This window comes from Seriola lalandi, unplaced genomic scaffold (assembly GCF_002814215.2).
Source record: "Seriola lalandi dorsalis isolate HSWRI2012SDOR001 ecotype SW California unplaced genomic scaffold, Sedor1 jcf7180002053912, whole genome shotgun sequence".
NCBI classification, from domain to species: domain Eukaryota; kingdom Metazoa; phylum Chordata; class Actinopteri; order Carangiformes; family Carangidae; genus Seriola; species Seriola lalandi.
In genome coordinates, this window is record NW_019524465.1 from 347,612 (window position 1) to 374,144 (window position 26,533).

The 26,533-nt window shown below is 41.6% G+C and overlaps 3 protein-coding genes and 1 pseudogene across 4 annotated transcripts in view; 3 read left to right on the forward strand and 1 right to left on the reverse strand.

Moving 5' to 3' along the window:
* Positions 1-5,236, reverse strand: part of LOC111652104 (uncharacterized) — a 6,003-nt pseudogene extending 767 nt beyond the window's left edge. The window contains exons 1-4 of the transcript XR_015437007.1: positions 5,147-5,236; positions 4,793-4,982; positions 3,101-3,304; positions 1-235 (exon numbers count right to left, since the gene is read on the reverse strand). The exon at positions 1-235 is cut by the window's left edge and continues 767 nt beyond it. The product of XR_015437007.1 is annotated as an uncharacterized LOC111652104 (transcript). The remainder of the gene's footprint in view (positions 236-3,100; positions 3,305-4,792; positions 4,983-5,146) is intronic.
* Positions 5,237-6,559: 1,323 nt separating this feature from the next.
* ska3 (spindle and kinetochore associated complex subunit 3) lies at positions 6,560-12,363 on the forward strand. Its single transcript, XM_023402246.2, has 11 exons — positions 6,560-6,798; positions 6,907-6,968; positions 7,716-7,887; positions 8,625-9,075; positions 9,214-9,275; positions 9,549-9,748; positions 9,852-10,058; positions 10,425-10,616; positions 10,830-10,909; positions 11,223-11,350; positions 11,971-12,363. Exons 1-11 carry the CDS (start codon positions 6,681-6,683, stop codon positions 12,126-12,128), a joined length of 1,830 nt encoding a protein of 609 aa, XP_023258014.1. The 5' UTR covers positions 6,560-6,680; the 3' UTR covers positions 12,129-12,363.
* Positions 12,364-14,046: 1,683 nt separating this feature from the next.
* LOC111652098 (uncharacterized) lies at positions 14,047-21,325 on the forward strand. Its single transcript, XM_023402243.2, has 2 exons — positions 14,047-14,353; positions 15,670-21,325. The coding sequence occupies exons 1-2, from the start codon at positions 14,056-14,058 to the stop codon at positions 17,025-17,027; spliced, it is 1,656 nt and encodes a 551-aa protein (XP_023258011.2). The 5' UTR covers positions 14,047-14,055; the 3' UTR covers positions 17,028-21,325.
* A 966-nt stretch (positions 21,326-22,291) lies between these two features.
* The window catches only part of lats2 (large tumor suppressor kinase 2), a 28,542-nt gene continuing 24,300 nt past the window's right edge, over positions 22,292-26,533 (forward strand). The window contains exon 1 of the mRNA XM_023402258.2: positions 22,292-22,521. The gene's annotated coding sequence lies outside the window, so the exon portion shown is untranslated. The remainder of the gene's footprint in view (positions 22,522-26,533) is intronic.

The window sequence follows — 26,533 nt, forward strand, 5'->3', positions numbered from 1 at the left end:
TGGCTGCGTCTTCAGGGGGTGCGCGGTTCTGCACGGCTTCATGGAGCTGTTGCCGAATATCCTCTTCCGCCTGCTCCATAAAATATCCCAGGCAGCGGCCACCCGTGTTCTTCATCTTCCTGTAGAGGGCGCCCATGCGGTCGGACCAGGTCTTCATCAGCAGAGCCTGATCTCTGCCTGTCAGAGAAGCCTGCGTGAAGAGACACAGCAGACCGGTGCCCAGGACAAAGTTTATCTGTTCACAGAGAGGGGAGGAAAAGGAGAAAGAACGCGCTTTCAAACTGTGGGTTAGATCAAATAGTTTTAACATGTTTAGAGTCTAAAGGTTGTGGGGACAGAAATCCTTTAATAGTCCTTTAACGGTCTAATGGAGCCTCAGGAACTGACAGTCCTTTTTAAAAATTCGCCCTTTTCCTCTTAGTCACAGAAACGGTAAATTAGACCAATAACAGATTAAATAGTGAGGAGATGTTTGTCATTTGCACACACACAGAGCATATGTGCTTTAATACAATTTATAATTTCTGTCATTCTTGCAAGCTGATTGAATGCTGTGTGCAAGTTTGATTGGTCAGCGACTTTCTGTTGCAGTTTCAGCTGTGATAGTTCCTGGGTCATCAGAACGTACTAAGGTTTGTTTTCTTTTCCCCGACTCTAACGTCAAACACTTCCAGGAGAGATAACAGCTGACTGCTGCTTCCTCTGCACAGAGCAGTCGAACACTAGGCAGAGGTTTGGATCTCAGGTTCTAGTAGATAGTCATTTCCCATGAGCAGAGAAGCGGCCGTACCCAACACCAGCACATAATTTTAATACATCATTAGCCTCTTCGTTAGTGAAAATGAGATGTTCTCCTCTGTTGCTGTCACATTTGCTAATTTTGTCTGGTGTAGTTTACATTAAAATCAGGCCTAGCACTGTTTTAATGAGTTGTCTATGACGCTGTATTGTCTTTAGCAGTACACCAACCCATCTGGGATTTCTGGCGACGACACTGACCTGAAAAGTGTTTCCAGATCTCATCATTACAGCACAACAGAGGCTGGTTACGACTGTTCTGGCTCATTCTCTCAAACCGAAGTGACCACTTGGCCCCCGTGAGGCCGTCCACACTCCTCTCTTTCCTCAAAATAAACCTCGCAGATGTCACAGACTCATTGTAAAGCTATGAAACGTTATCCCAGGTTAGAACAGGGAGTCTGTCAGCCTCTGCAGATCTTTTTGTTGACGTCAAAGAGAGTTTCAAGCATGAAAATAAATGGGGGCATGGTTATTTTAGTTTTGAATTACTCATCCGATTTGAAGTGTATTTTATAGTTTGTCTGATTTACAAAAAAAGAAAAGACATCTTCAGAGTTCTTGTGCCACCAGGAGAGAAAAATCCAGCATGACACAAAAACTTATCAACTACAACGTGTTTGTATATGATAAGTTTTACAAGGTTAAAGAAACGTAGCTGTGGTTTCTTTGCTCAACAAGGTCACGTTCTCCGGGTCTGGAGGCGGTGACTTTGATCGTTAGAGTCAGTCATAGATGTCGCTGCCCTTTGTCTCAAAGCGCTGTGGATTCCTCGGCTCCTTGCAACAGGATCAAGCTAGGTTCGTTGCATCAAATTGTTTATTGGGTAATTTCACTGAGATTCACTCCGACCGCAGCGTGAGGGCAAATTTAGCCCAATTCTTTGCAGCTCAGTGAAATCACCGGGCTTTTATCTCACTCAGTGCATTTATGCAAATCAGGTCACGGTGCAAACAAGTCCTTGAAAAGAGCACTGCACAAACAGATCGCTCCTTCAGCGCCGATTTCAAGCTGAATTTGCTTCAGCATTAAGGCTCATCCACTGAGTCTGGCCCTAAAGCCCCTTGATTAGTCGACTATGGACTAATTAGAGTTTCCAGGATGAAAACCCTGTCTTTACAACAGTGAAGAATAACAGCTGTTTTGAACGGGCCAACACTTTGTATAGTCCTCACACTGCCTTTAAAATGACCTCACATATCGTAAATGCTGGTGCAACGTAAGTCGTGCCTACAGTTTTATCTATAAGATAAATGCATAATTAATCTTATGTAACAAGCAAGCCTGTGACTGCTGCAATGTCCAAGGTCCATTTCCTCTGAAAGCGGACACTCATTAGGGAGCAGGCTGGTTCTGTGTGTCTTGCTCGAGGGCACTGCAGAATGACAGATGGACTAATGGACACAGTGACTTTTTATTTTTTTAAAAAGTGAGCGGACCATCCTGTCGTCTGTAATTTTTATGTAAGAAATAGGACAGAGAACTTTGATCATATGCACAAAAAAAAAAAAAAGGAAGTGTGCACATGTGTGGTGCTCAAACCTGTGACATTACAGTTACACCACAGTCATGTAATGTGAGTATGAGTATTCAGGTTTTAATTTTTAACCCTAAAGCCTGCTCAGCCATCGCAGCACTCTGTTGTCCCTCCTTTTAGTGGATGAAAAAACTCTTTTTGTTTTTTGTTTTTTTGTTTTTCTACACCAGTGTAGGCGAAAGGAACTTGCCAACTCAGCTCACAGGAAAGACAACAGAAGGTTACAGCTCTCCTACATTAAATATTCAGTTTATTTTCATACCAAGAAGATAGATGCTGCATGCTTCATTCCTCACAGGACCTCGATGTTTTTCTGTCACATTTATCTTTTTGGTCTGGAAACTGAATTTTTAATCCTGTACAGCTGTGCTCCTCAATGCTTTTTTAATTATAAACTTGTCCTCAAAGAGATTGAGTGTATTTGCATTATTTTCATGAAATGCCATCTGAAATAGATTCTTAATTCTTGGATGTGATGCCGTTTAAGAATATAAACAGATGACAGACCAGCAGTTTAAAAAGTTATCTGTGCAAATATCCTTTTTCCTCTCTGTCATTTTTAATCCTTCCTACATATGTGTGCACGAGGATGATAGCTGTGTCACCTCAGGCTTCCTCCTGCTGTACTTAAGCCGGGGTGCGTGACTCTGTATAAAGACTTGTAAGATAAGACAAAATGAAACTTTAATGAACCCTGTAGGGAGAAATGAGTTGAACACAGAGACTCCCCGGCCCCTCCACATTATCCCCTGCACCTTCACCAACCTTGACGCAGAACTCCCTCAGCTCCCAGCGTTTGGGCTTGCGGGTCAGTATGAGCTCCTCCAGCAGGGTGGGCTGGTCGGTCAGCGCCGACACTCCCATCAGACGGTTGTAGAGCGCCGTCAGCTGCCTCTCCAGGCGGTAGTCCTTCACGTACTGCAGGAACACCTCCGTCTCCTTCTTGGTGAAGTCTGACTGGGCCCTCACCTGGAACAAGCAGGGATGACAGGTTTCTTTCTCTTTAAGATAAAAGGGTCACTTTTAGGGAAACGTTTAGATGAGCAAGAAATAATATGATTCATATCTTGTCTTGCATTTCATTTTACATCTCTTTGTGTTTGTTATGCATGTGTTTGTGGTCATCTTTCATCTCCTTGTGGTGTTTTGGCGTCTCTGTGGTTATTCTACATTCTTTGTGGTCATTTTGTGCCTCTTTGTGGTTGTTTTTCACATCTCTTCATGAAGTTTTACTAATACTAACACCTTTCCAGTGATGCCCTGCTCGTATTAGCTGGAGGTGGCAGGAGGCTTTTCAACACTTGCAACCATTGTTAAGGTTTAAAACTTGAGTTTGTTCAGATGCGCTCAGAGGACAGTGGTTGGTTAAATCTGTAGGTTTCCTTCTTAGAACATATCACAATAATGACGATCGTGTTGCCAATAGGTTTGACTCTCCACCATATTTATCTCTTTTTACCTTTTGTAGACTTATGTCATTTCCTCCTATATCAACAAACAAACCCTCATGGCCTATTAAATGAGTCTCACAGGACATCTTCAGTGTTTGTAAAAGGGACTAAAAGTGAAATACAAGTTTATTTTTAGAGCAAGAAGACTTGAAAATGACAAATTCCAAAGCCAGAATTTAATCCTCCACCCTGCTGCCACCCCCTTTTTTTAATTTCTGCTTGTTGTAGTTGTTCCTTGTTGATGAGGAGCCACATTTTCGTTAATATTCTCACGTCAGTAAAAAAATTAATGAATAAGTGAAAGAAAAACATTTTCTCTTAACATTTTAGAATGATTACAAAATAAAAGGCATAAGCCTGTTAATACTAAGTCTGGCACAAACTAAACAGATGCTTCAATCATACATCTGGTCACATATCTACATTTACATAATACACTTAGCATGATGAGTTCAGTCACAGCCTTGAATCAGTGTAGGGAAACTGGCAGAGTGCTTGCTACTCCTCAAGGTCAGCTCCACCTTACAGGCCTTTTATGGTGTTTGTAAAACAAATGAGTCAAATGAGCTGTATATACACATTTTCTTCTCTGCAGCACATTGTTCAGCTTTAATGCTTTAATTCTATGACTGACTCCTTTGTTTTCTGTTTGTGTTCTTCATGAGACGAGGTAAGGAAGTTGATCTCAAGGCTGCTCAAGGACAGTTTCACCTCAGACAACAGCTACAGGTCAAACTAGCAATGAAACATCTGATCCCTGCATCTGTGTGTTTTAGGTTCACATCACTCATCAGGGGAAATAAAGTCCCTGATTTGTTGTGTGTCCTTGAGCAGAACCTTAAATCCCTACCGTTCACAGGAGGGACTGCAAGTTGACAATGTCACGTCTTTTTCCTCTTAAATGCACAGACTAATAAACAGTGGGCTTGGACCTTCCCTCCAGAGACAAGTAGCTGACTGTACTCAGTATAACTGCATGTATCTGATTCAGGGACAGTTTCCTCACCGCTGTGCCCAGTTGGTAGTAGACCACTGCCAGGTCGTCCTCCAGCCCGTGGACTTCCTGGTCATCCAGCAGGCCGTGACCCGTCGCTCCCAGCTCCTGATCAATGTGGTCCAGGTTCTTCTTGGCCAACTCTGTCTCCTCCGCTGTGGCGCTGCCGCCCAGATAGGAGCAGATGCCCTGAACCAGGACCCTGAACAACACACACACACACACACACAATCCTGATTTACTTTGAGCGCGTGATATGAGCAGTGACAGGTCGTCATATGGGAAGGAAATGCATTTGGAAAATACATTATTTGCTTTTTAAACAGGAAATTACTCACTATGTGATTTATGATATTTAAAACTCACCTCACAGTTTGCATGTAGCCCACTGGCTCCAAAACTTTCCCAAACATCGCCATGGCTCCAGAGCTTTGTACTGACAAAAGCTACAGAGAAAATCGAAGAATTAACTCCACATCCCTAATAACTTATGTAAGAAATGTTTGCCATTATTTAGAAAATGATTGAAATTGGTGTAAATCTATTCACTCATCTAATAACCCATTTACCAGACCACGCCTGAAACCTGTTGAGCTCTCTCTAACTCACCTCAGTTGTTCTGTCTCAGGTTTGTACTGACCTTCACAGTGTGTCCAATATTTATACTCTCTCCTAACAACCAGCAAATCTGATAAGACATCTACACACCTACTGTTCTGTCCGAACTCGACAGGATGATTGGAGTAAAACAAAATCATGATCCATGATAGGAAATTTATAATTAGTTAAGAGGTAGAACTCTTCACACGACCATTTGATCTGTGGGGATTGAAGACAAATAAATGGGGACCTCAGGGGGTCCGTGCATGAAGTGTAATTCTTCTGCAGTTTTTCACGTTGTGTAATGAAAAATGCCAGTTTATATTGTATTGCTTAATGATTATTTTCATTATTTATTGAACTCCTGATTATTTTCTCAATTGAATCAAGTCAGTGATTGTTTAGTTTGTACAACTTCAGAAAAAATGACAAATCACCATCTAATTCAGCCAGAGGTCAAAGTGAGCCAAACTTTTGCAATGTCTTGTCTAACTGCTGGACAAATAGGCCTATAAAAGGAAAAGCAGCTAACCATCACATTTGACAAGCTGAAATCCTGAAACTTTTGCCATTTTTGCATGAAAAATTACTCAAATGATTATGTGTCTCCATTAATTTTGTCTAAGGTGACAAATCATTTCAGCTCTAACTGATCATACTGCTGGATAGATTAATCTATGTTTTATATGTAAAATCTTACTTTGCAACAAATAGTTATAGCTGACAGATATATGTTGTAAAGTACATGTAATAAATATAAAGTTGCATGAAAAGATAACAATCAAGTAAAGTACAAATACCTCAAATCTGTACTTAAGTGCAGTATTTGAGTAAATGTGCTTGAACAATTCATTGTTTTAAATTAAGCATAAACAGATTATTATAAATTTATTTATTAAGTTATACTTTTACATTTTTGTCTTTCATCAATTATGAGATACAACACAATAAAAAAAGGCACCTAAATATAATTTAATATATTATGTGATTAAAACAACATAAAATAGAAGATAAAAATAAGCTAAAATAAAATTATGTTGATTGAAATTACATGAATTATTTTTTTCAATAATCTTCGTTCAGTTCCAAATGTCAACAAAGGGGGCGCGAACGAGACAATTTGGACGCCGAGCACAAGAAGAAGAAGAATCGGAACTTCCGATTGATACCGGAAAACGCCGAGGCGCCAAAATCGAAAAGTTATTCCTGTCAGAGGAGAGAAGGTAAACAAACGGCTCGTCCGGCCGTGTTAACTGCATGAATTTGTAATTGTTTAGATAATTAAGACTCCTGTCTGAAAATGGACTCGACGACACGGTTCTTCACGAAGCTGAGAAAGCTGGCGGTGACTCTAGAATCGGAAACGGCCAAGCTCCAGCACTCGTTTGAAAACCGCAACAACGACGACGGGGACAGCGGTGAGTGACACACCGGCAAAAGCGAGCCTGTTGTCCGGCCTCTTCAAAGCACGGATAAATCATTCAGCTAGCTGCTACATGTCAATACGAGTTCATTTCTTATTTCAGACACCGCTGCCAAAGCGATGCGAGCATACCACGAACTGAACTGTGAGGTCGGGGACCTAAAGGTACGATGACGTCATGATGGAAACTTCATTAATCTGATATCTTTTAAGGCAGCGTCGTTTAACGGAATAGCAGCCACTTGTGGAGCTAGTTTTAACTTATTTATATACAGTAAGGTGGTTTAGTCCAGTGATTTCCTGAAGGGGTTGTGAGATGATTAATGAAGTAAGAATGAAGAAAAAAACTAAATTCCAATACACACAATTCAAAGTTTAAATAGAAATGTTTCCTTACAGACATGAAATGTGACAAGGAATATACCTGTCAGACGTAGTGGAGTAAAAAGTGCAGTGTTTATCTCTGGAGTAGAAGTATAAAATAGCAGCATCCTCAAAATTGACAGATTTGAAATTAAGTTTGGTGCAAGAGTGACAGCTGTATAGATCACACTGCCCTGAAAAGCTGCTGATTAAACATCCTAGACTAATCAATAACAAAGTATTCTTGCTGAAACAGAAAAATTCTGAAATGACCAATCAATGAATCTGTTGTTATTTGAATGATTGCTTAAGCCATTTGTCCAATAAACTGTCAGATCCCATATAATAAAATATTACAAACCAATATTTAAAAATATAAGGAATTTTTATATGTAAAAGTTTTTTTAATGTTTCATTCTGCCTGTTTCTAATACACCATGTTTATAACATGTCAGTTTTGTGAAGAATATTATCGCAAAAACTATAAATCTGTATAACTGTTAACTTTTGAAAGGAGTGTATTAATGGATCCGGTCTGTCTTCATGCAGGGGCAGATCCAGAGTCAGTTGGCTCAGCAGAAAGCACAGGTGAATGAGGTGAGCAGCTTCATTAAGGCCTGCAGAGTGATGGAGCAGAAGGTCACTCAGGACATCCAGGTTCTAAAGGGATGCTGGGAAAAGTATGGGTACGACGCTCCCAAAGACGCCCAGAGACCAAGCAGTAAGTAACAGTTAATAGAAAGTATTACGTTTGTAGAGATTGGGTTGGAGTTAGATCTGCACTGAGTTCTACAGTGTTTCCACACTCATTTCCACATTATTGTACAATGATATTAAGTTCCACCACTGAATCTCATAAAGTTAGAAACCATCACATCACACTGTAGCACTTTGCCCCCTGTGTTTCCTTTTGATCTACTGCAGTATTACACTAAAACTGCTGTGGGAATTGGTGCATACAGCAGGCACTGGACTTGTGGCAGTGCATTATTTAAATGGTTGTTATCTTTGTCAGATAATAAGTTTCCCTGTTTTCTCCATCAAAAATGTATTGAGGTAGAAGTGACGCTATAATTTTATAACTTTGACACTTTGTTGTAGCCTTTCTTTTTAAACAGCATACATGGTAAAAGATTTGAAATTCTCTGTCTGTCCTTATACTGAACTTAATGACCTTAAACCTTAGTTAAACCAGGTCTGCAACAGGTTTAAGTAAAACCTCAGATACAGTGACCTCTACAGGAGTTTAGGTGATTTCTACCTAACACGACAACCTAGTTCAGGCTACACAGGTGCAGTTTAAAGTGCAGCTTCTGACCACAACCTCACCCTAACCTTAAACCACAGCTAAGCTAATGACAGCGCAGCAGCTTCATTATGTCTACTGCTCTTAACTATTCACTACAGGAAACAATATGCACTCAAAATGTGTTTTTATTGTGACTTTATCTTGTGCAGAAGACGTGGGTCAGGAGTCAGATGCTGAAGATCAAGTAGCAGATGAGAATAGAAGTAAGTCAGCTGAAGGAGAAGAGGGAAGCGGGGAGGAGGCTGGAGATGATCAATCCTCATCACCTGTAAAAGTGGGGCCGCCGCCCTTCGCTGACGTGCTGCGAACCCCGCAGCTTTCTGACTTTGGTCTGTCTGAGATGCAGCTGAAAAGAGCTCTAGCTGGGGCCGAGTGGTGCTCTGAAGTGCCGCCTATGCCCGAGATGAGCCTCCCTCACCCCTCACTCAACACACCCGCACCACCACCCATGCCCTTAACTCCCAAATGCGCCCTGCGGATGGACGATGACGAGCTGCAGACGCCCCAGATGCATGACTTTGGCATCTCGGAGCACACCATGTGTCTGAACAACGACTTCACCATGGATCTGCTCCGGAAGAACGTTGAAAAGCCCCAAAGGTAAAGCCTGATAAACATTACGAGCAGTATGTGATCTTTATCGACCTCTGCTGGCAACATGCCGGACTTGCAGTAGTTCTCTCAGGAGTCTATAGTTGCTGCTTATTGCTGCTTTATGAGAGTCCTCTGCTTTAACAGACCCTCACAAGACAAACCTGTACCACCAGCGGACTCTTTGAGGGAGAGTTTGCAGACAAAAGGTAGGAAAATGCCTCAACTACAATCTTTAACTTTACCTCTGTTTATCCTTAGGAGGGTTTCTTATATTTGTTGTTCCTCCTCCTCCTCCTCCTTTTTCTTACGTTCAGTATTATTAAGGACCTGGGTCCTGACCAAGCAGCCTCAGGTTTAAGCCACTCCTCAGTATTGTTTATAATTTTCCAACACTAGTGTCACATGAGAATAACAGAAAGCCCTGAAATGAAACATGTTGTGTTATTCCTCCTTTATCACATTGTTCTTAACGCCATCAGCAGAGAACTTGGAGTCCCCGAAACCACCTGTATTTTGTACCCCGGGGTTCAAAATCAAAAAGACAAACAGTCACTGCTCCCCACCTGCGCAAGTCAGTGGTGACCCAGAATCCCCTGTTTGCCCTGGACACCTTCCTACCACCCCTGAGGTGCCAGCGTTTCAAACCCCATACTTGAACCGACTTGTCAGCAACAAAAAGGTATAAAGGTGTGTGTGTGTGTGTGTGTGTAACATTTATACATTATATGTAACATTTTTGACATGTATTTCCTCATCCTTTGTGCATTCGCATGTGTTCACAGAGTGCGCAGCAGCCCGAGCCGATCACCATGGACGCAGATGATGACAACCACACCTTTAAACTTCCAACGCCCACTCATAACGGAGCAGCCAGCTCCAAACGCTCCTGGGAGTACAATGTGCCAGAGATGTCTATCATGGGTGTGGAGGACAAGCAGATGCCGGAGATGCCAAACCTGGAGTCTTTTCTGGGAAATTCTCTACAAACTGTAAGACCAAAGGAAAGATTAGTAAAGCAGCCGTGGACCTGTGACTCAAGGCTGGTGATTGCCTAAAGTCTTTCCAATCACAGTCAGAAATTCACAACCCTTTGCTCAAAGTGGTTAAATCAACCCTCACCATCCCTGGCTCAAGTGCCCTTTAGCAAGGCGTTCAACCCCTCAACTGTTCCAAGTTCTGTTTATTATTATTATTAAGTATCTGAAACTTTTTTGTAATTTTAACAACAGAAATGAGCTGAAATTTCTCAAATTTGCTTTTGACTCCTGTGCAGTGAAACAAGGACTTCATATGAAAAGATAATTTAATTTATTTAGTTTGTTTAATGTTTTACCCGTCTCATGTTTACTTCCCAGAGAAGTGCAAAAATCCCAAAGAAGACCAGTGGGCATGACAAGGTGACCAAGGAGCCCACTGTCAACCGTCTGGAGCTGGACGGACCCACCCAGGAGTTCAGCTTGGGGACGCCTCGCATCAGGATGGCTTACGAGGAGCCCAGCACCCCAGAGATGCCGGACCTCAGCTCTGTTACACAGGACATCTGTAAAGTAAGTTGTTCATTCCGATTAAAAGCAGATCTTACAGCTAAAAAGACCTGTAGTGTTGTCGTAGCTGATGAACTGCAGACGCTGTGAATTGCTGGCAGTTTTGATTTCCCTGCCTCCCAAGGAGACTTTGGTTTTATCTCATGCCTGTTTTTTGTTGTTGTTGTTGTTGTTGTTGTTGTTCCCTTTTCACTTAAAATTTCTTTTATTTTGTAGCTTGTGTCCCAGGCTCAGTTGAAGAAGACTGACGTGGCGGTTGTGCACCCAAATGTCCGACCAGAAAAACATGAAAACAGGTGAAGTAACTCAGAAAACCATTTAACACTCACTGGGGACTGAGGAAATGCTGTAGGTGAGGTGGCAACGCCTTCACTAGGATTTATTTTATAGCCTCTCCCTACTAAAGTTGAAGACCAGATGAGATCAGAAAAGAATATAAGTTAAAGATACTGAAGGATCTAGTATCATTTCATATATATTCAATACATTTGGGAGTTTTGGGGTGGCTCTTGTTTTAGTTTTTTTTCCCTCCATCTTGTTCTGTCCTGATGTCCTTCAGTCCTGTAGTTTTCAAATCCAGATTTTAATTGTACCGTGTCCTCTTCCCAGCGCCGCGAGTATGCCTGTGGTGTCAGAGAGTGAGTTTCAGAGTTTACCCAGCTACCTGAGGCAGATGACTCTGTACAACCTCAACCAGGTCGTCCACAACATCAACAAGTTCACAGCAAAGTTTCACGGTCAGTGCCGCAGTACACTCATGAGCAAAGTTAATAAACACTGTTTTATTTGTAAAGAAGCTCTGCGCTAATCTGTTGTATTTATAGTCAGTTTATTGTATTTTAGTTACTGTGATATTGATTTTTGATGTCCATGGCGCCAGTGGTTTGGCCATTATTCCTCCCAGCAAATAACCATGGAGTAGAATACACATTTTCTCATGTAGTTCATCACATCAAAAGGATCAGACGGCAACACATGAGTATTTTATCTTACACCTCATGACTGTATTACATGGTATCTATGATGTCACACTCACTTGTGTAAACTCACAGCAGTCAGTGTGACCCCAGTTACAGCAGCAGGCATTAACCACATCAGCTGGATCAACAAACTCCACTGTAACCACTGATAACGGGCCACGGACACCTAGCTACAACCTTTAACCTTGTTTTCACTACCACTATGTGACCATAAAGGCTGGAAATACATAGTGTGATTTAATAGGCTGCTTGTAAAGGCTCAAGCAACAAGGTCATTTCACATCAAACAACCACAGTGCAACTCCAGTGGAAATCATATGGTATATATTCAACTGTCATGTGAATTTCATCTTGCTGTTCTGTGGCGCCCCCTGCAGGAGGAAAGACTGAGCTTCAGATGGAGGACCTGAAGAGGATCACCAATCTTGGAACAAAGACCCCAATATACATCCTCTGTCTAGCTGAGCTCAAGAGGCTGGAGCAAGTGGGAGGAGCCAGGGACACCTCTGTTTACAAACTGAGCACACACACCTGAAGGTTGCTTGGATACATTACATATTGTCCAATTGGGAGCAGAAATCTCGTCTCATCCAGACTCTCAAAAACCTGCTCGTACATCCAGAAAGCAGGCTTGGTAACATTTCTTTCTTTTTTTTGGCCAGATTTTAAATAGTTCTGATGCATGGCTGGTCAATAAGTTGAACTCCTATGATTTGATGGATCTGAATATAAGCTGACATGTATATAATAAATCATAACACATTTCTGCACATGATATGGAAATGAGCTCTCCAGAGACTATTAACTGTGTATTACATTTAAAGCTTTAGGATATTTAACTTTAAAGAAACATTTAACTAATGGTGGATAAAAGGTGATATGAGTATTAACTCAGTATAAGCTTATGACTTGAACTCTAGTCTACAGCATTAATGATTGATGCTAAAAAAACACTTCCTAAAACAAATGTGGGTACATACAGTAGCTAATGTAAAAATGTAAAAAAATTAAAAAATGTAAAAAAATAAAAGATCAAGGCCAAGTGTAAATAAAATATCACATAAACACGATATAAACAGTAATAGTCATTCATGAGTCCCAATTTTTGATTTTTAACAGGTGTATAATACCTTGTATATCATTTTGAAGTAGTAATTTTGCCCTCTGCATTTCTCTCTGACCAACTGGCACCTGACACTGTTTTTCCATATATCCTTTGATTGATCTTAAAATCTATAATTCAATGACAACTGGGCAAACTGCATTTGTTCAGGAAGATCATATGATACACTTCCAAAGCTCCAGAACAGCTACAATTGGATCCTGCAGGGAATTTGTTTTATTAGCTGCTGTTTCCAAGGTCACAGTCCTTTCGATCTCAATCACTGTATGATGTAGCATCAAGACTTCCCTTCTTTGCATGAGTAGGAGCCTCTGTTTGCAGTGGCTGTTCTTGTTGTAAGTCAATCAAATGACTAGAAAGAGATGCAAAATGATTACACAGACATGCAAAACATCCTCAAGGAGACACAAAATGACTACAAAGAGAAAAAGGAAACAGACAGAACTATTAAACATATAAAAAATGACTACAAAGAGATGTAAAATGACCTCAAGTGGCACTAAAACACTACAGAGATTTTAAAAAAAAAAGTTCCATTGAGACACAAAATGACCACAAAGGGATGCAAAACGATCTCGAAGAGGCACAAAAAGGTGATAAAACGACCACAAAAAATGGAAACAAGCTAACACAAAAACAACCACAAATGAGATGCAGACACGCAAAACAACAGACATAAAAATACTAAAAACACAAACAGCTACAGATGCAAAATGATCACATGGACACAAAGACATGTAAAAAAAAAAAAAATTTAAAAAAGACATAATGTGATGCAAAATGGCAAAAAAAAAATACAGAATGACTACAGATGTGTTGTTTGTCTCTTTCAATCTGGGGGTCTTGCTCTTTTGTATGAAAGGTTGGGGGGCCTTTTATGACTATCTTTGCCCAGGGGCCCAGAGTTTCATAATCCGTCCATGCTTCTTTGACCCTCTAATTGCATATTTCAGATCATGAATAATCCTAAACCATAAGTGTCCGCAGACTTAAGGCCGTGTAGTGTGTGTGAAGTCTGGTACGACCAGCATGTTATCACTGATGGTACTAAAAGGAGGAAGCCAGGGTCATGATTGCTAAAGTCAGTTATACATCAAAGATAGTCAGTTAACAGCTACGTAGACGCTTTCTCCTGCGGTGACTTATTGTTGTTAATTAATCTTATCCGCCTCCTGAAACCACCAATAGTTGACATTTTGGTTATTTCCACCATATTTAGATCCATTTGCTAACATTGCAGACCGTTGGCGTTGTTGTAGCACCGCGTGAGTAAAGATCTCATTTCAGTGACGTCGCCTGAAAACGATCCAATCAGACCGTTGAATGCAAACGACCGTTAATGACGTTACTACCGTTTTTTCCCTTTTTTTCCCCCCACCCTCTCGTCGGCCACCATTTTGGGAGTCAAAACACCCAACAAACAGCAGCGCACACCTCCACGCTTCTCCGTGGCCTTACTATGGTTCACACATGTGTGGTGGCAGGCTGTAGGAACAGAAGGACCCCAGGCACCACCTTATCTTTCTACCGTTTCCCGCGGGACCCCGAGAGGAAGCAGCGCTGGATAGCTGCTGTGAACCGAGAGGGCTGGGTGCCGAACGACGGCAGTCGGCTGTGTAGTACTCACTTCATCTCAGGTATGGATGCAGCACAACTCCGAAACAGAAAGTAGACCACTGTTTGTTTTGATCCGGGTCAGATTAATGTTGCTGAAATTCCACAGATAGAGAGATTAGAAGTGCGTTTTCTTTCTGAGTTTTGCTACCAGTGGATTAGGGATATTTCTAAAGATTGATGGTTTGATTAAATTCAAATGGGTACAGTGTCATATTTGGTGTAATTTCAATGGCTAATACGCTTGATTTAGGCTTTAATCTAATTGTTTTCTACACTATCAAGTTATGTGCATCATCTATTTTTTATTATCCAGTCGTTCTCTTAAGTTATAGAAACCAATTTGACGTCTTTAAATAGGCTTAAAGCTAAAATCAAAAAAAGAAATTAGTTTCAGGTATATTTAATAGCGAACCAAAACTATGTGCAGCTGAGAAGCAATATATATCAAGATTAATTTGATATTCAAACTTGAATTTGATTTATTGCAAAATACAGTTCATTAACTCACATTTAAATGACTTGAGCCAGTTTTTTTCCCCCAATTAATTAGTACAAGAGACTGGTAAACGCCTGTTTAGTAAATACTTCAAAGTTAACTAGGGCTGCAACTAAGGATTATTTTCATATCTGCAGATTAATTTCTTGATTAACTGAAACGTCACGGTTTCCCAGAGCCAAAGTTGATGTCTTCAGATATATTGTTTTGTCCAACCTATAGTCCAAAGTGCAAAGATATTCAGTTAAAAACAAAGAAAATCATCAGATCAGTACAGTTGAGAACCAGCAAATGTCTGGTATTTTTACTTGGAAAAATTAGTGAATGATTCATTATCAAAATAGTTGGCAATTCATTTTCTGGTTATTGACTATTATTTTCAAAAACTGTTAGTTTCACATCTCTTCGTTCCATAATTTACTCACTCCAATGACTGGATGCTTATAATATTGCAGTTTTCCGAGTTGCTGATGTAAAGTTCTTGTTAAAAGAGAAAACCTTCATGGATGCATTAGCTTAGAATGAAAATTTTGTTTGTGCAAAATCATACATATGTATAGTAACTTCGTACGTGGAGGTATAACTCGCCGTGAGAACAAGACAGATCCTAAACCGAACCCTAAAAACTGTCACTCTTTCAGCTGTTGTCAAACAATGTACCAGCTTGGTCAGGGAAAAAAACATGGCTGCTTTCCCACCACAATTTGCCCTCAAACTGTACTGACTAAACTATTCTGTTACGGGGGGAAGTGCCATAAACAGACACTTCCATTTTTCCACATTTTTCTTATTATTCACCACCGCCTCCCCCTTTTCTACATCCTGTCTTTCCACACGCAGGTAAACAGGTGAAGAATCCGCGTTCGCCAGATTATGTTCCTTCTGTGTTCACGACAGCTCCCTTGTCCCCAGAGATGAAGGAGCCAGGTGCCTTAGAGATCCTGGACAAGCAGGAAGCACGCGTGGAGGCGGCCAATGCTTTGTTGTTCCTGCAGGGCCAGGGCAGGTCTGCGGTGGGGGAACGGGGCCAGGAAGAGCATCCAGAGGAGAGAGAGCAGGAGGCCATCGTTGAGGAAAGTGCATCATCTTCCATCAGCACCGATGAAGACGATGAGGATGATGATGAATCTGTGAGTGACAGCAAGAAAGGAAAGTTCGCTCAGACGTCGGATGCACCGGTTAACTTTGATGACATCCTGAAAGCCCTGAAGAAGGAAAACCAGGCCCTCAGGGAGTCTGTGGAGAAAATGTCCCTCTCTGAGAACTCCTTGAGGAATGATGCAGAGAAAGTTAAGTTTTACACTGGTTTACCCAACTACTTTGTGTTAGAGACAGTCATGTGGCTGCTGGCACCTCACATGGACGGGATGAAGAACGTGAAGCTCTCCAAGTTCCAGCAGCTGCTGCTGACACTGATGCGACTTCGTCTGGACCTCCGCAATCAAGACCTGGCCTACCGCTTTGGCGTGAAGGTCGGCAGCGTCACCAGAACAGTGCACCGGATGGTCAACATCATGTCCTCCACTCTGGTGCCGACAGCCGTCTTTTGGCCCTCTAGGGCTGAGCTCCGGAAAAACCTGCCGGCAGCTCTGCACACCTCCCACCCTGACTGCGCTGTTATCATAGACTGTTTCACGGTGCCTTTTGAGGAGCCGGTTTCCCGGGGCAACCAGCAGCAACAGCAGCAGCAGCGGGTGTTGTCAACGTCTCAGGGGACGGGGACAAGTTATAATGTGTTGAAGTATCTGATTGGTGTGGCTCCACAAGGTGTTGTCACCTTCGTGTCCAGGGGCGTGCTGGGAAACGTCAGTGACAAGAGCCTCGCTGAGGGCTGCGGATTTCTGTGCAAGCTTCTCCCAGGCGACATCGTATTGGCGAGTCGCAATCTCGACATTGCTGATTCTGTGGCTGCCCGCGGAGCCCTGTTTAAAATTGCTGGCAGCTACCAAGGAGAGGCGAACGGGAGCCCGGAGGGCTCATCGCTGGCTGACACTTCCTCTGAGACAGTGAGCGTGCAGAGGCATGTGGAGAGGGTGATCTCCATGGTGAAGCAGAGGTACGCCATGCTCACTGGCCCTGTCGAGAGCCCCTTCACCACAGCCTCCGAGCGCACGTCGAACCTCTCCACCTTTGATAAGATTGTGCAAGTTGCCTGTGCCTTAAACAACCTGTGTATCTCTGCTGCTCCACTAGAGTGATTCATACAGAAATACCTAGTGCTCCTTAATACTGGTCAGGCACTTAAGTTCCCTTTACTGCTTTGGACCTTATTCCATGTTCTTCCACTACATCCCTGTGTCAACACTACATGATTACTACAGAACATTCATTTATACTTACACATGTTTATTTCTCACTTGATATGTATGTGACTCCCTGTTATCTAGGCCAGTTTATACTTGGAGCACTTCTCCCAGATCCAGAAACCACATTGCTAAGATGTGATGTCATTAAGTTATGCAACTCAACTGACAAAGAATCGCAGTAAAGGGCGTTTTTTTTTTAATTTTTTTTTTTTTATTTAGGCTTTGAATGACAGCTGTGTGAGTAAAATGTATCTTTAAATTCGTCTTCATTAGCCATTTGTAAATACTGAGGTACATAAACTTCAGTTTGGGTGGTGCAGGCAATGTTCCCACTAAGCCAGTCCTGTGCCATGCAAGAGTCTGCAAGTTTTTTTCATTCCCAGCAAACACGACAGCAGCTGACTTTACTGATTATTTTCTCCCTCGGTTGCAGAAAGAGAGGTTGTCGGTTAAACCAGCTGTTTTGTCGCTTCCCTGCTTATGAATCAAGAACAGTACACACAATACAAAAAGAATAAAACATGTTAAAGTAACAAGAATAGCATGCTTAGTAATGCGTCTCTTAGATAAGAGTTTCTCCTGCCTGTTCCTCTTGCAGGGACAGAAACATGTCACGATTAATGAGGGTTTCGATGGATTCCTGGGATTAAACTAACTGTATTTTGGCATTTCCGCACATTTTTGCCAGCCAGCTAGAGTTTTTAACAATAGAATACAATCACCACAGGATGATGAGTCTGGTGTTAATTTATGTGTGCTGTGTTTTCTGGCTTGGACACACAGCTCATTCCTCTGGGTTTTCAGCAGCCTCCTCCTGGCTGACCACACATGTTGGAATGGCAGATGTCCTCTTCAACAGGGACTCATTGGTAGTGATGATTTTCACGCAGAATAAACAGCCCTCCCTGCAGAAACTTCCTGACACGGACCAAAAAAAGATAAACAGTTTTCACCACAGGTCAGGATTTACTATAATACACCAGTGGTGTCAGGCCAGGTGGACGCTTGTCCGCTCCAGCCTTGGCTGTACGATTAACAATGATGTCAATATTTACCACGCCACACTAGTGTTTAACAACATTTGTGCTGGTAACGTTTTTTGTTTTTTTAAAAATATTCAAATACAGTGTTTTCTCCAAAATGGCTAAGCCTTCATACTCAATACAAAGTTTGACATTTCTGTAAATGTTTCTTTTGCTGGCGAGGAAGGAAAGAAGAGAGCTGTTCCCCGTGTTTCCAGGTTCATTTCAGGGAGCAGGACAAACTCATGATGTGGCTACCACCAGTTCACAAAGGCAAATCTTCATAGGCGGACATGTGTGTACTGAAATTAAGCGCTGTTCTCGTTTACATGCTTCTGCAGTTCTTTCCAGTCACACTGAATCAAAGGATCATTACAAGTGATTGGAAGAAATGCGTTGTGAAAGGACAGATTTACCCAGAGGCCACCAGTGTTGGTTCTGTGTTAGACACTGAAGCGCTGTTGACGAGGTTTAATTAACAGTTTGTTCAGCTGAGCATGTCGGCTTCAGAAACTCGGAGAATGTACATTTTAATTTGTGACAGATTAATTCTCATCGGCTTTGTTCAGCGGCCTCTGTTCTAATTGATTGTAACCATGTTGAAACCTTGAGTACATACCACAGAGATGTTTCTGTTATAGGCTGCAGGCTGTTTTCAAGGGAAGGTTACCAGCCACTGAAATGCGTTTTTGGTGTTTTTAATAGCTGTCGGTTTAAGAGCAGATATGGGTTTACATGTAGTCATATAAACTGTTTTGATATACTGTATATCATCATTTACCTGCGTGAAATAAGACCCTGCTTATTGAAATGCGTCTTCTGTTGTCCTGCATTGCTGGTGCCTTAGTTTATAAAGCTGGTACTGCTGTTGCAAATCAGCCTGCGTTTTTCTACGGATATTTATTTTTGCATCCTACAATATGTTTTAGACCCTTTTTCTGGTTTGGTTACTAAGCTAAATGTGCGTAAACAGTCAGCGCTCAAGTATAAAGCGTTACTCACTCAGCTCTGTGTGTGTGTACGTTAAGAAATGCTCCCATTCATTTTTGTTGTGTATTATTCCTGCTTCCACCATTTAATGTGTATTAATTCCAAACGATGTCAAGTAATTATACATAGATATTAACGTAGCTCTTAAGAGAGAGGTTTTGATGGATTAAACATTACATCAGTGGCTCTTGTGCTTTGGCTCAGGGCCTAAAATTAATTGGAGGAGGTTTTTCTCACACAATGGGAAGCTTGCTCCAACAACTGACACTAAACTGGCTCAGTTCTGGTGCCAGGCGGCCAGTTAAAGTGTGTTGGGTGCAGATAGGCGTAATGTGGGACCCCAAAGTGGAATGTGCCTTCTGTTCTCGGGCGTCTGGATGTCCTCCTCCTTGGACGGCTGTGTCTTTCCTGCTGTTGGGGTAAACTCATGTTCTCTCCACCTGTGATGTTTTTGTTTTTTTTTTTAAAATATAATTTGTGGTTGTCACTGCTAATGTTAAGTCTTCGGTTCACTCCAAACAAAACCGAAACATGAAATGAATCCACACGGCTAAAGAGTATTTCAAAAATTTAAAAATGATTATTTCTTTAAGCCGTTGAATCTTCAGTAATACACGTGTTGAAGTCTTTGACTGTCCACACTGATATCTGCAAACATGCTTGTTGGTTAAAGGATGGAGAAGACGGTGTTTATAGAGGAGAGTTGCTGCTAGACTGAAAGTAATAATTTGAAAGTGGCATGGATTACTATGACACTGGAATTTTATTATTTTATTTATTGCTGTTGCTGCTTCTGAAAGCTTGAAATGAAGCACTTCCTGTAGAGGATTGGTATCAGGGGAGACCGGTCAACTACCAGTGTTGATTCAGTTCAATTCAGTTTTATTATTATTTATCAGTCTAGCACTGAATCATACCATACATTATGTCAAGGCACTTTACAGAGTAATCCTTGTAATCCTCACAGTATTACAGAGAGAAACCCGTCATTTCCACCGTGAACAAACACTGTTGGTGACAACAGAACCAGACTCCTCCTGGACCAGTTCAGTTGTGAGGAGAGAAATGGGGGGAGACGAGAGAGAGAGAGAGAGAGAGAGAGAGAGAGAGAGTAGGAACAGCTGTATATACTGATGTATTCAAGCGCTGTCAAACTGGTTGTTGTAATGGTGAGAATAAAAGTTCTACTTATATGTGTAATAATGTTATTAATAATAACAGCAGCAACGATAGCGGCCCCAATTAATATTAAAATACAGGTTTCGGATTTTTGCAGCTCCAGAGTCAGAGACCTACAGAATGAGGACAGGGAGGAAAAGCACAAGCTACAGGAGAGATGACACAAAGTTAATGACATGCCGTGGCTTGATATAAATGCATGGCGAGAGAATGAGAGAAGTGCTCAGTGCATCATGGGAGTTCCCCCGGCAGCCTCGGCCTATAGCAGCATAAGTGAGGGATGGTTCACGGCTCAGCTAAGCATTTCACAGAGATATTGAGACGTCCTGATTATAAGGAATTACAGTTGTCCAGTCTAGAGGGCTAGTTTTAGAGATGGCTGTGCTCGAGACTTGTTATGTGTGAAGTAAAGGACGTGTCCTGGTGAGAAATTACTCTGAGGTTTCTTACAGTAAAACTGGAGGCCAAGAAAATGTCATTCAAAGTGACTATATGATTAGATGATGTTTTTTCTGAAGTGATTAAGGCCAAGAACTATAACTTTTGTCTGAATTTAAAAGTAAAAAATTGCAGGAAATCTGAGGCTTTATGTCTTTAAGACATGTCTGAAGTTTGAGTACCTGATTATGGCTTCATAGATAAATACAGCTGCATGGTTGAAAGAACACAATCGTTCATTTGGGTTTCATATGAGGGAGTGCGACTTTGGCCAGTGTTCAGTGGTTCACTTTTCATTAGCTCCAACTCTAAAATAAACAAAGCTTGTAAGTTGAGATGGATGAAAGAGACAATCTGTGGTTAAAGTAAACCCACTATTTTTTCTAAGCTATCGATGTTCGTTTCCCACCATCACTACCCTTCTTTTACAATGCTGTTTGCCTTTGTTGTTACGGGTGCATGTGCTTCCATGATGTGTGACCTCTCAAGGTTTAAGTCCCTCAGTTTTTCTCCATTATTGCCTCTGTGACTGAAACATTAAAGTTTGGGAAATGCAACTGAGGATTTTTTCCCTCCAGTGTGTTATGTGTGTGTACAGGTATTTGAAGTTTTGTGGTGCATGTGCTGTCTGCACGTGTGAGACATTATGATAGCAGAGTATAAATCGCTATTTGCTCTCACACTGATTCATGGCCTTTGGTTCATTAGTAAAGATTCCTTCCCAAAGACAGAGAGGAGTGACTGAGTAATGTACTGATATTTTTTCATTTATCAGAGAGAAACGCATTGCAGGAAGCCCCGCCTAGAATATGTGCGGTCAGAGAGGAGGAAAAAGTAAGACCTCTCACTCTGTTGCTTTTTAAAGTCACTATTTGTAGTTTTCAGCCTTTGACGCCCCTATGGTAGAAAGCAATGTAAAGACAAAAAACAATGTCATGTTGGTCTGTGGGAAATGATGATGGGCATTTCTCACAATTAACGATTAATCAACAATAAATAATTGACAGATTAATAGATAATGAAAACAAGTGCAGTAAAATGTACCATTTCAGTTTTCCCAAGAAAAACTTTTGGTGGGTGGCTTTGTGAATTACCAACTTGGCTCAAGACCTCCAGAGACCCCAAAAGCCCCAGAGATACAAAATGACTACAAAATACTTGAAATAGCTACAAAAAACCCCTCAAAAACAACAACACAGTGACACAAATTTATCACAAAATAATCAAAACAACAACCAAGAGGCTCAAAATGACTAGCGAGAGGCAAAACGACTTTCAGTCTGGGGTTCTTGTTCACTTCATCTAATCATTTCAGACTCATCAACACATTTTGACAACCGAGGGCCTTCCAGCAGTTTAATCCGACCATGGCCCGGTGCTGTGGTCCCCTTCCGTGAGCGAGGAGCCGCTGCTGGTTCGTAGCAGCCCTGACTGAAACAAACCCGGAGCCGGTGGGTGCGATCCTGTCCGTAATAGACGATCTTCGGCTCCGTGCTGACGTGCGTCGGTCCCTCACGTGACCTGTGGAATGTTAACAATGCAGCGAGTGTCCAACTTTGTGCTGCATTTCTGATCCTGCCTGGAGTCTGGGGAGAAAATGGAGGCTCATTTCATCACATTCAGCCAGCTCCTCCGTCTTCACTGAGCCCCTCCGCCGTGTCTACGCGCTCAACAGGCGAGGGACGGACATTTTCAAAGTCGCCGTTGGACCGGATTCACTCTCCAATCTGAGTTATTCTCGCTACTTCTATCACATGGTAAGTTGAGAGTTACCTTTTTTGGGGAGGGGAGTGGTGGTGGAACTTATTTCCACGACTTGTTGCTGAGGAAAAAGTTCCGTCACGCGCGTGTTAAAGTGAGGGATAAAGAAACAAATGTGTGCGTGTGTGTGTGTGTTTTTTTTTCTTTTACCCCTCTCTGGGGTTAGAAGTCAAGTCTTTCTGCATAGGGGGTTTACTGGTGTTGCCCCTCTCAGTCCCCCCCTCCTCCAGCCCCAGCCTGGGACACAGTTAGGCCACAGGACGTTAAAACAGGGGTTTCCTATCGTTTTCATGCCCAGGGGCCTCAATGCAAAGACTGTAAACTACACAGACACCATTTTGTAACGGTTTTAAATCTTTGGCACAAATATGGCGAGTGAAATTCAAAACGGAACAGTCTTGTGTTTTTTTTTTTTTTTTTTTTTTTTTTTAAATATCCCCTGGTGATAATTTCAAGTAATTGGAGTTATGCTGAAATTACCAAGTTTTCACAAGGGACCCCAACTTAGGGGCCCCCTACCTCCACTGAGTTACAGAAAAGGAGATCCAGGTTATCTATCTATCTATCTACCTATGGATCTAGCTGTCCAGTTGTATATGTGCTGCTGAGATGTTGTGTGTCAGAACTCCCTGTTCTTATTTCAGTGTTTTTAGTGGAGTTAGTAGTGGAGCATGCACAACTCTGTGACGTGAGGTTTAAAGGTGTTCAGTTTAACCCAGGAATTATTGTGCTCCTGTTTTAAGTTTTCACACATAACATGCTGGGAGAATTATTGTGAGTGTGTTTGTATAAAATGGGAAAATATATGAGGAAAATAATGCAGATTTGTATTTGTTTTGAATGCGCTGTTACACTCCTTAAAGTTCTGCATAGTTTGGCACTGATGCAACCATGTGTTTCATTCAGGTGTGCTACTACTACGCTCACACACACACACACACACACACACCCTCTCTCTCTCTCTCTCTCTCTCTCTTTCTGCCCTACACACTTTTACTCCATTTAATTGGCAGCATTGTTACGTCTTATCAGCTCAGGTGTTTTACGTGTAAAGAATGTCAGCCTGAGTTATGCCAACCAGACCATAACACACCAAGTTTTATTAAAACACTTTATGTTACTGCCGGTCTATTTCCTAAGGTGGAAGGTCACTTTTCTTTTAAACACTTAGGCCTGTTACACTTCGGCTAGGATGGTGCAACAGTGTGTTGTCAGGTATCAGGCCACAGCTGGATTTAATTCTGTCAGGCATCGGAGATGCATCTGTCAGGGAAAAACCACGGGGATGACTGCAGTGGGAAATCACCACTGGACTACTAACAGATGCTGGCAGATGTTGGCTGTGGCCGTTTAAGCTGTGTTGTGTTTTGTCGTCCACCAGGAGATAACCAGGTCCCGCTCTTAAAACAAAGCAACAAACTGGGTGGCAGAACAGTGAAAGAGCTTGGAGAAATTTGGGATGAGACGGACACTGTGTGCGGTGGATGTAAACTCTTGCTCTTGTGCATGTGTCCGGTTGTAGAAGTGCGCAAAAGGGATGTTTTGAACGCTGAAGTTGGATTTGATTGGATCAGATTACAGGGTTTCTACAGGCTTACCTATTTTAAAATGTGAGTTTATACACTGGAGAATTGAAAAAACATAGTCGCACTACAAAAAAAAATGAAATAATCTTTCCAGGGGGATTTACACGCCACTTTAGCTTTCTGTTTTCGCAATGACAGGCTGGTCTTGCTCTCTCCAATATCGTCACATCTGCACAACTGCAGTGACATGACCTCAACTTTCATCTTTGTCTGTGTGAATATGATTTGTCTTGGAAGTTGTGTGTTAGCAGAGGCAGTCTGTGCCACTAGCTTTACCCAGCTTAATAGCAGTCAACATCATTTTTTGGTTATTGATTATCAGGCCGTATAGAAACTTCCTAAAGCTCGACTGTGCCTATAAACTTTACCTCTTAATATTAGACTCTCAGGTTCAACTCTCCTGCTTTTTTAAACTGATATTTGCCGCTTTGTAAATTTATTTTGTACATTTCGTTGATGTTTCCATTTCCTTTTTGTATATTCTATCATGCTTTTAATCTGAAGCTCTTTTCAACTTTTGTTTTGAAAGGTGCAATATTACTAATTCATCTCAGCTGTCCTTCAAACCTGTCGGCTACACCGGCTTCACAGTTGCCAATCAGGAAGTTCTGTTCTTTCTCTCCTCCTCCATATTTTGCCAAATAGAGTGGAGACATTACTGTCCAGATTCTCTGAAATCCATCAGACAGCTTGGACATAATCTGGGCAGCGCTGATAAAGTCTGGCAGCGGTCGGAAGGGGTCAGATGTTAAGCTGTGATCGATTGTGCTGAATAAAACACATTTCTTCCTCCAAAATATTGTCAGAAGAAGCAAATAACTCAACAACAGTAAAACTACAGTATGTTTTGGCAAAGGGAAGGAAACCTCAGTGGAGCTGAGGTAGAGTGAGCAACCAGCAGAGCCCAGCGTGATGGGACACAGCCCAGATCATACGTCCCCCCTTTTTAAGCTTTTCTATTCTCTAAATAAGTGAAACTCACCAAAAACATACACACGGTGAAAGGTGATTTTGATTGTTTTCGATATTTAAAGCCAAAGGTCTTGTGGAAAATAAGGTGTCTGTTTCCAAAGAGATTTTGTTTTTTTTTCCTTCCACTTCAGTGCAGATGGAGACAACATGTAGTGGACGTTTGAGGAACTGCATGTTAACGTGATTCACATTGGTTTTCACAAGTTTTCATACAAAAATGTGTGAAAAAACCTGTTGAAGACACAAATATTTCACTTGTTTCCCATGAAAGTCAAATTATTTCATGGAGTTTTTGAAGAGATTTTTTATTCGGTGATATTTTTGTGATTATTTGAAATATTATCTATTTGCTTATTTACAGAAATCAACATTGTAAGACTCGGTATCGGACTGAAATGACACAATAAGATGGATTTTTCTACAGTGCTTAATTTTTATAGCGGCGAGTTGTTGTGAAACTTGTTTCTGCCCACTTCTCGGTTCAGCGTTGTCCAGTTCAGAGTCAGAGGTTAAGTCGAGAATCAGGTCAAAGTAGAGACAAGGCTCAGGTGTGTGTTGATGAATAGGGTTAAGTTATGCTGTGTGGTTTTCGGCAGAGAAATATCTTTGCCCATTTTCTTTCTGGTAAATTTCATAAAAAGTTGGTTCTGCTTCCACACCCTCCTGCAGCCTATTTCCAGACACAGATCATCCATAGATCTTGTTTTTGTTTTTTTTTTTTTAGTTTTATTTTGGTCAGCGTAGACTGTCCCATGATTCAACCGTGGTATGAGTTTACTTGTAGTTACTTGTGGAATGGCATGCTCTTTGGTCGGACACAGCGCCTAAAGCATCGCAGGAATGGAGGCAAGAGATCCCAGAGATGGGGCAACATTTATGCAGCTTGGCCCCACCCTCCCCCGCCTCCCACCAATATAGGGGGAAAAAAAACAAAAAAACATGTTTTTGTCTATACAAAGTTTTATCTGTACAAACAGTAAGTGCTGTGTCGTTCTTAGAAATGGCCCAAAGGGATGGAGGCTGCCAGGGAGGGAGGGAGGGGGGGGGGCAGTTCAACAGCATCTAATGTTTGGCTGCTCTGGTGTGAAAGCCATGATCCCAATCTGCCTCTGCATCTACTGGATAGTAGCTTTTATTTTAATATCTATATAGAGAGTATTAAAAAAAACATGGTAAATGTATGTGAAATCTCATAAAAGAATCAAATTCATGTTCATTGTAATGAGCTGTTTTTTCACTGTTTGGCGTTACATAACAGCAAATTCTTCACAATTTCCCCTCTATAAATTCCTATTTGGAAGTCTTTCTTAATAATATCCTCAGTGTTCCTCAACACACACGCACACACACAGGAGTCTCCTGCATAATGTAATGATATTATATGTCTGTGTTATGACCCGTTGATTTAAACTATTTCAACGTAGCTTCTGAGAAATCATGTTTTTATGTC

What these genes read in the sequence shown, in the direction of transcription:
- ska3 (XM_023402246.2), top strand. Translation starts at nt 6,681, where the DNA reads ATGGACTCGACGACACGGTTCTTCACGAAGCTGAGAAAGCTGGCGGTG. An exon ending in CAACGACGACGGGGACAGCG is followed by an intron (nt 6,799 to 6,906) that starts GTGAGTGACACA and finishes TTCTTATTTCAG; the next exon opens with ACACCGCTGCCAAAGCGATG. An exon ending in TGGGAAATTCTCTACAAACT is followed by an intron (nt 10,059 to 10,424) that starts GTAAGACCAAAG and finishes TTTACTTCCCAG; the next exon opens with AGAAGTGCAAAAATCCCAAA.
- LOC111652098 (XM_023402243.2), top strand. Translation starts at nt 14,056, where the DNA reads ATGACGTTACTACCGTTTTTTCCCTTTTTTTCCCCCCACCCTCTCGTC. An exon ending in TAGTACTCACTTCATCTCAG is followed by an intron (nt 14,354 to 15,669) that starts GTATGGATGCAG and finishes TTCCACACGCAG; the next exon opens with GTAAACAGGTGAAGAATCCG.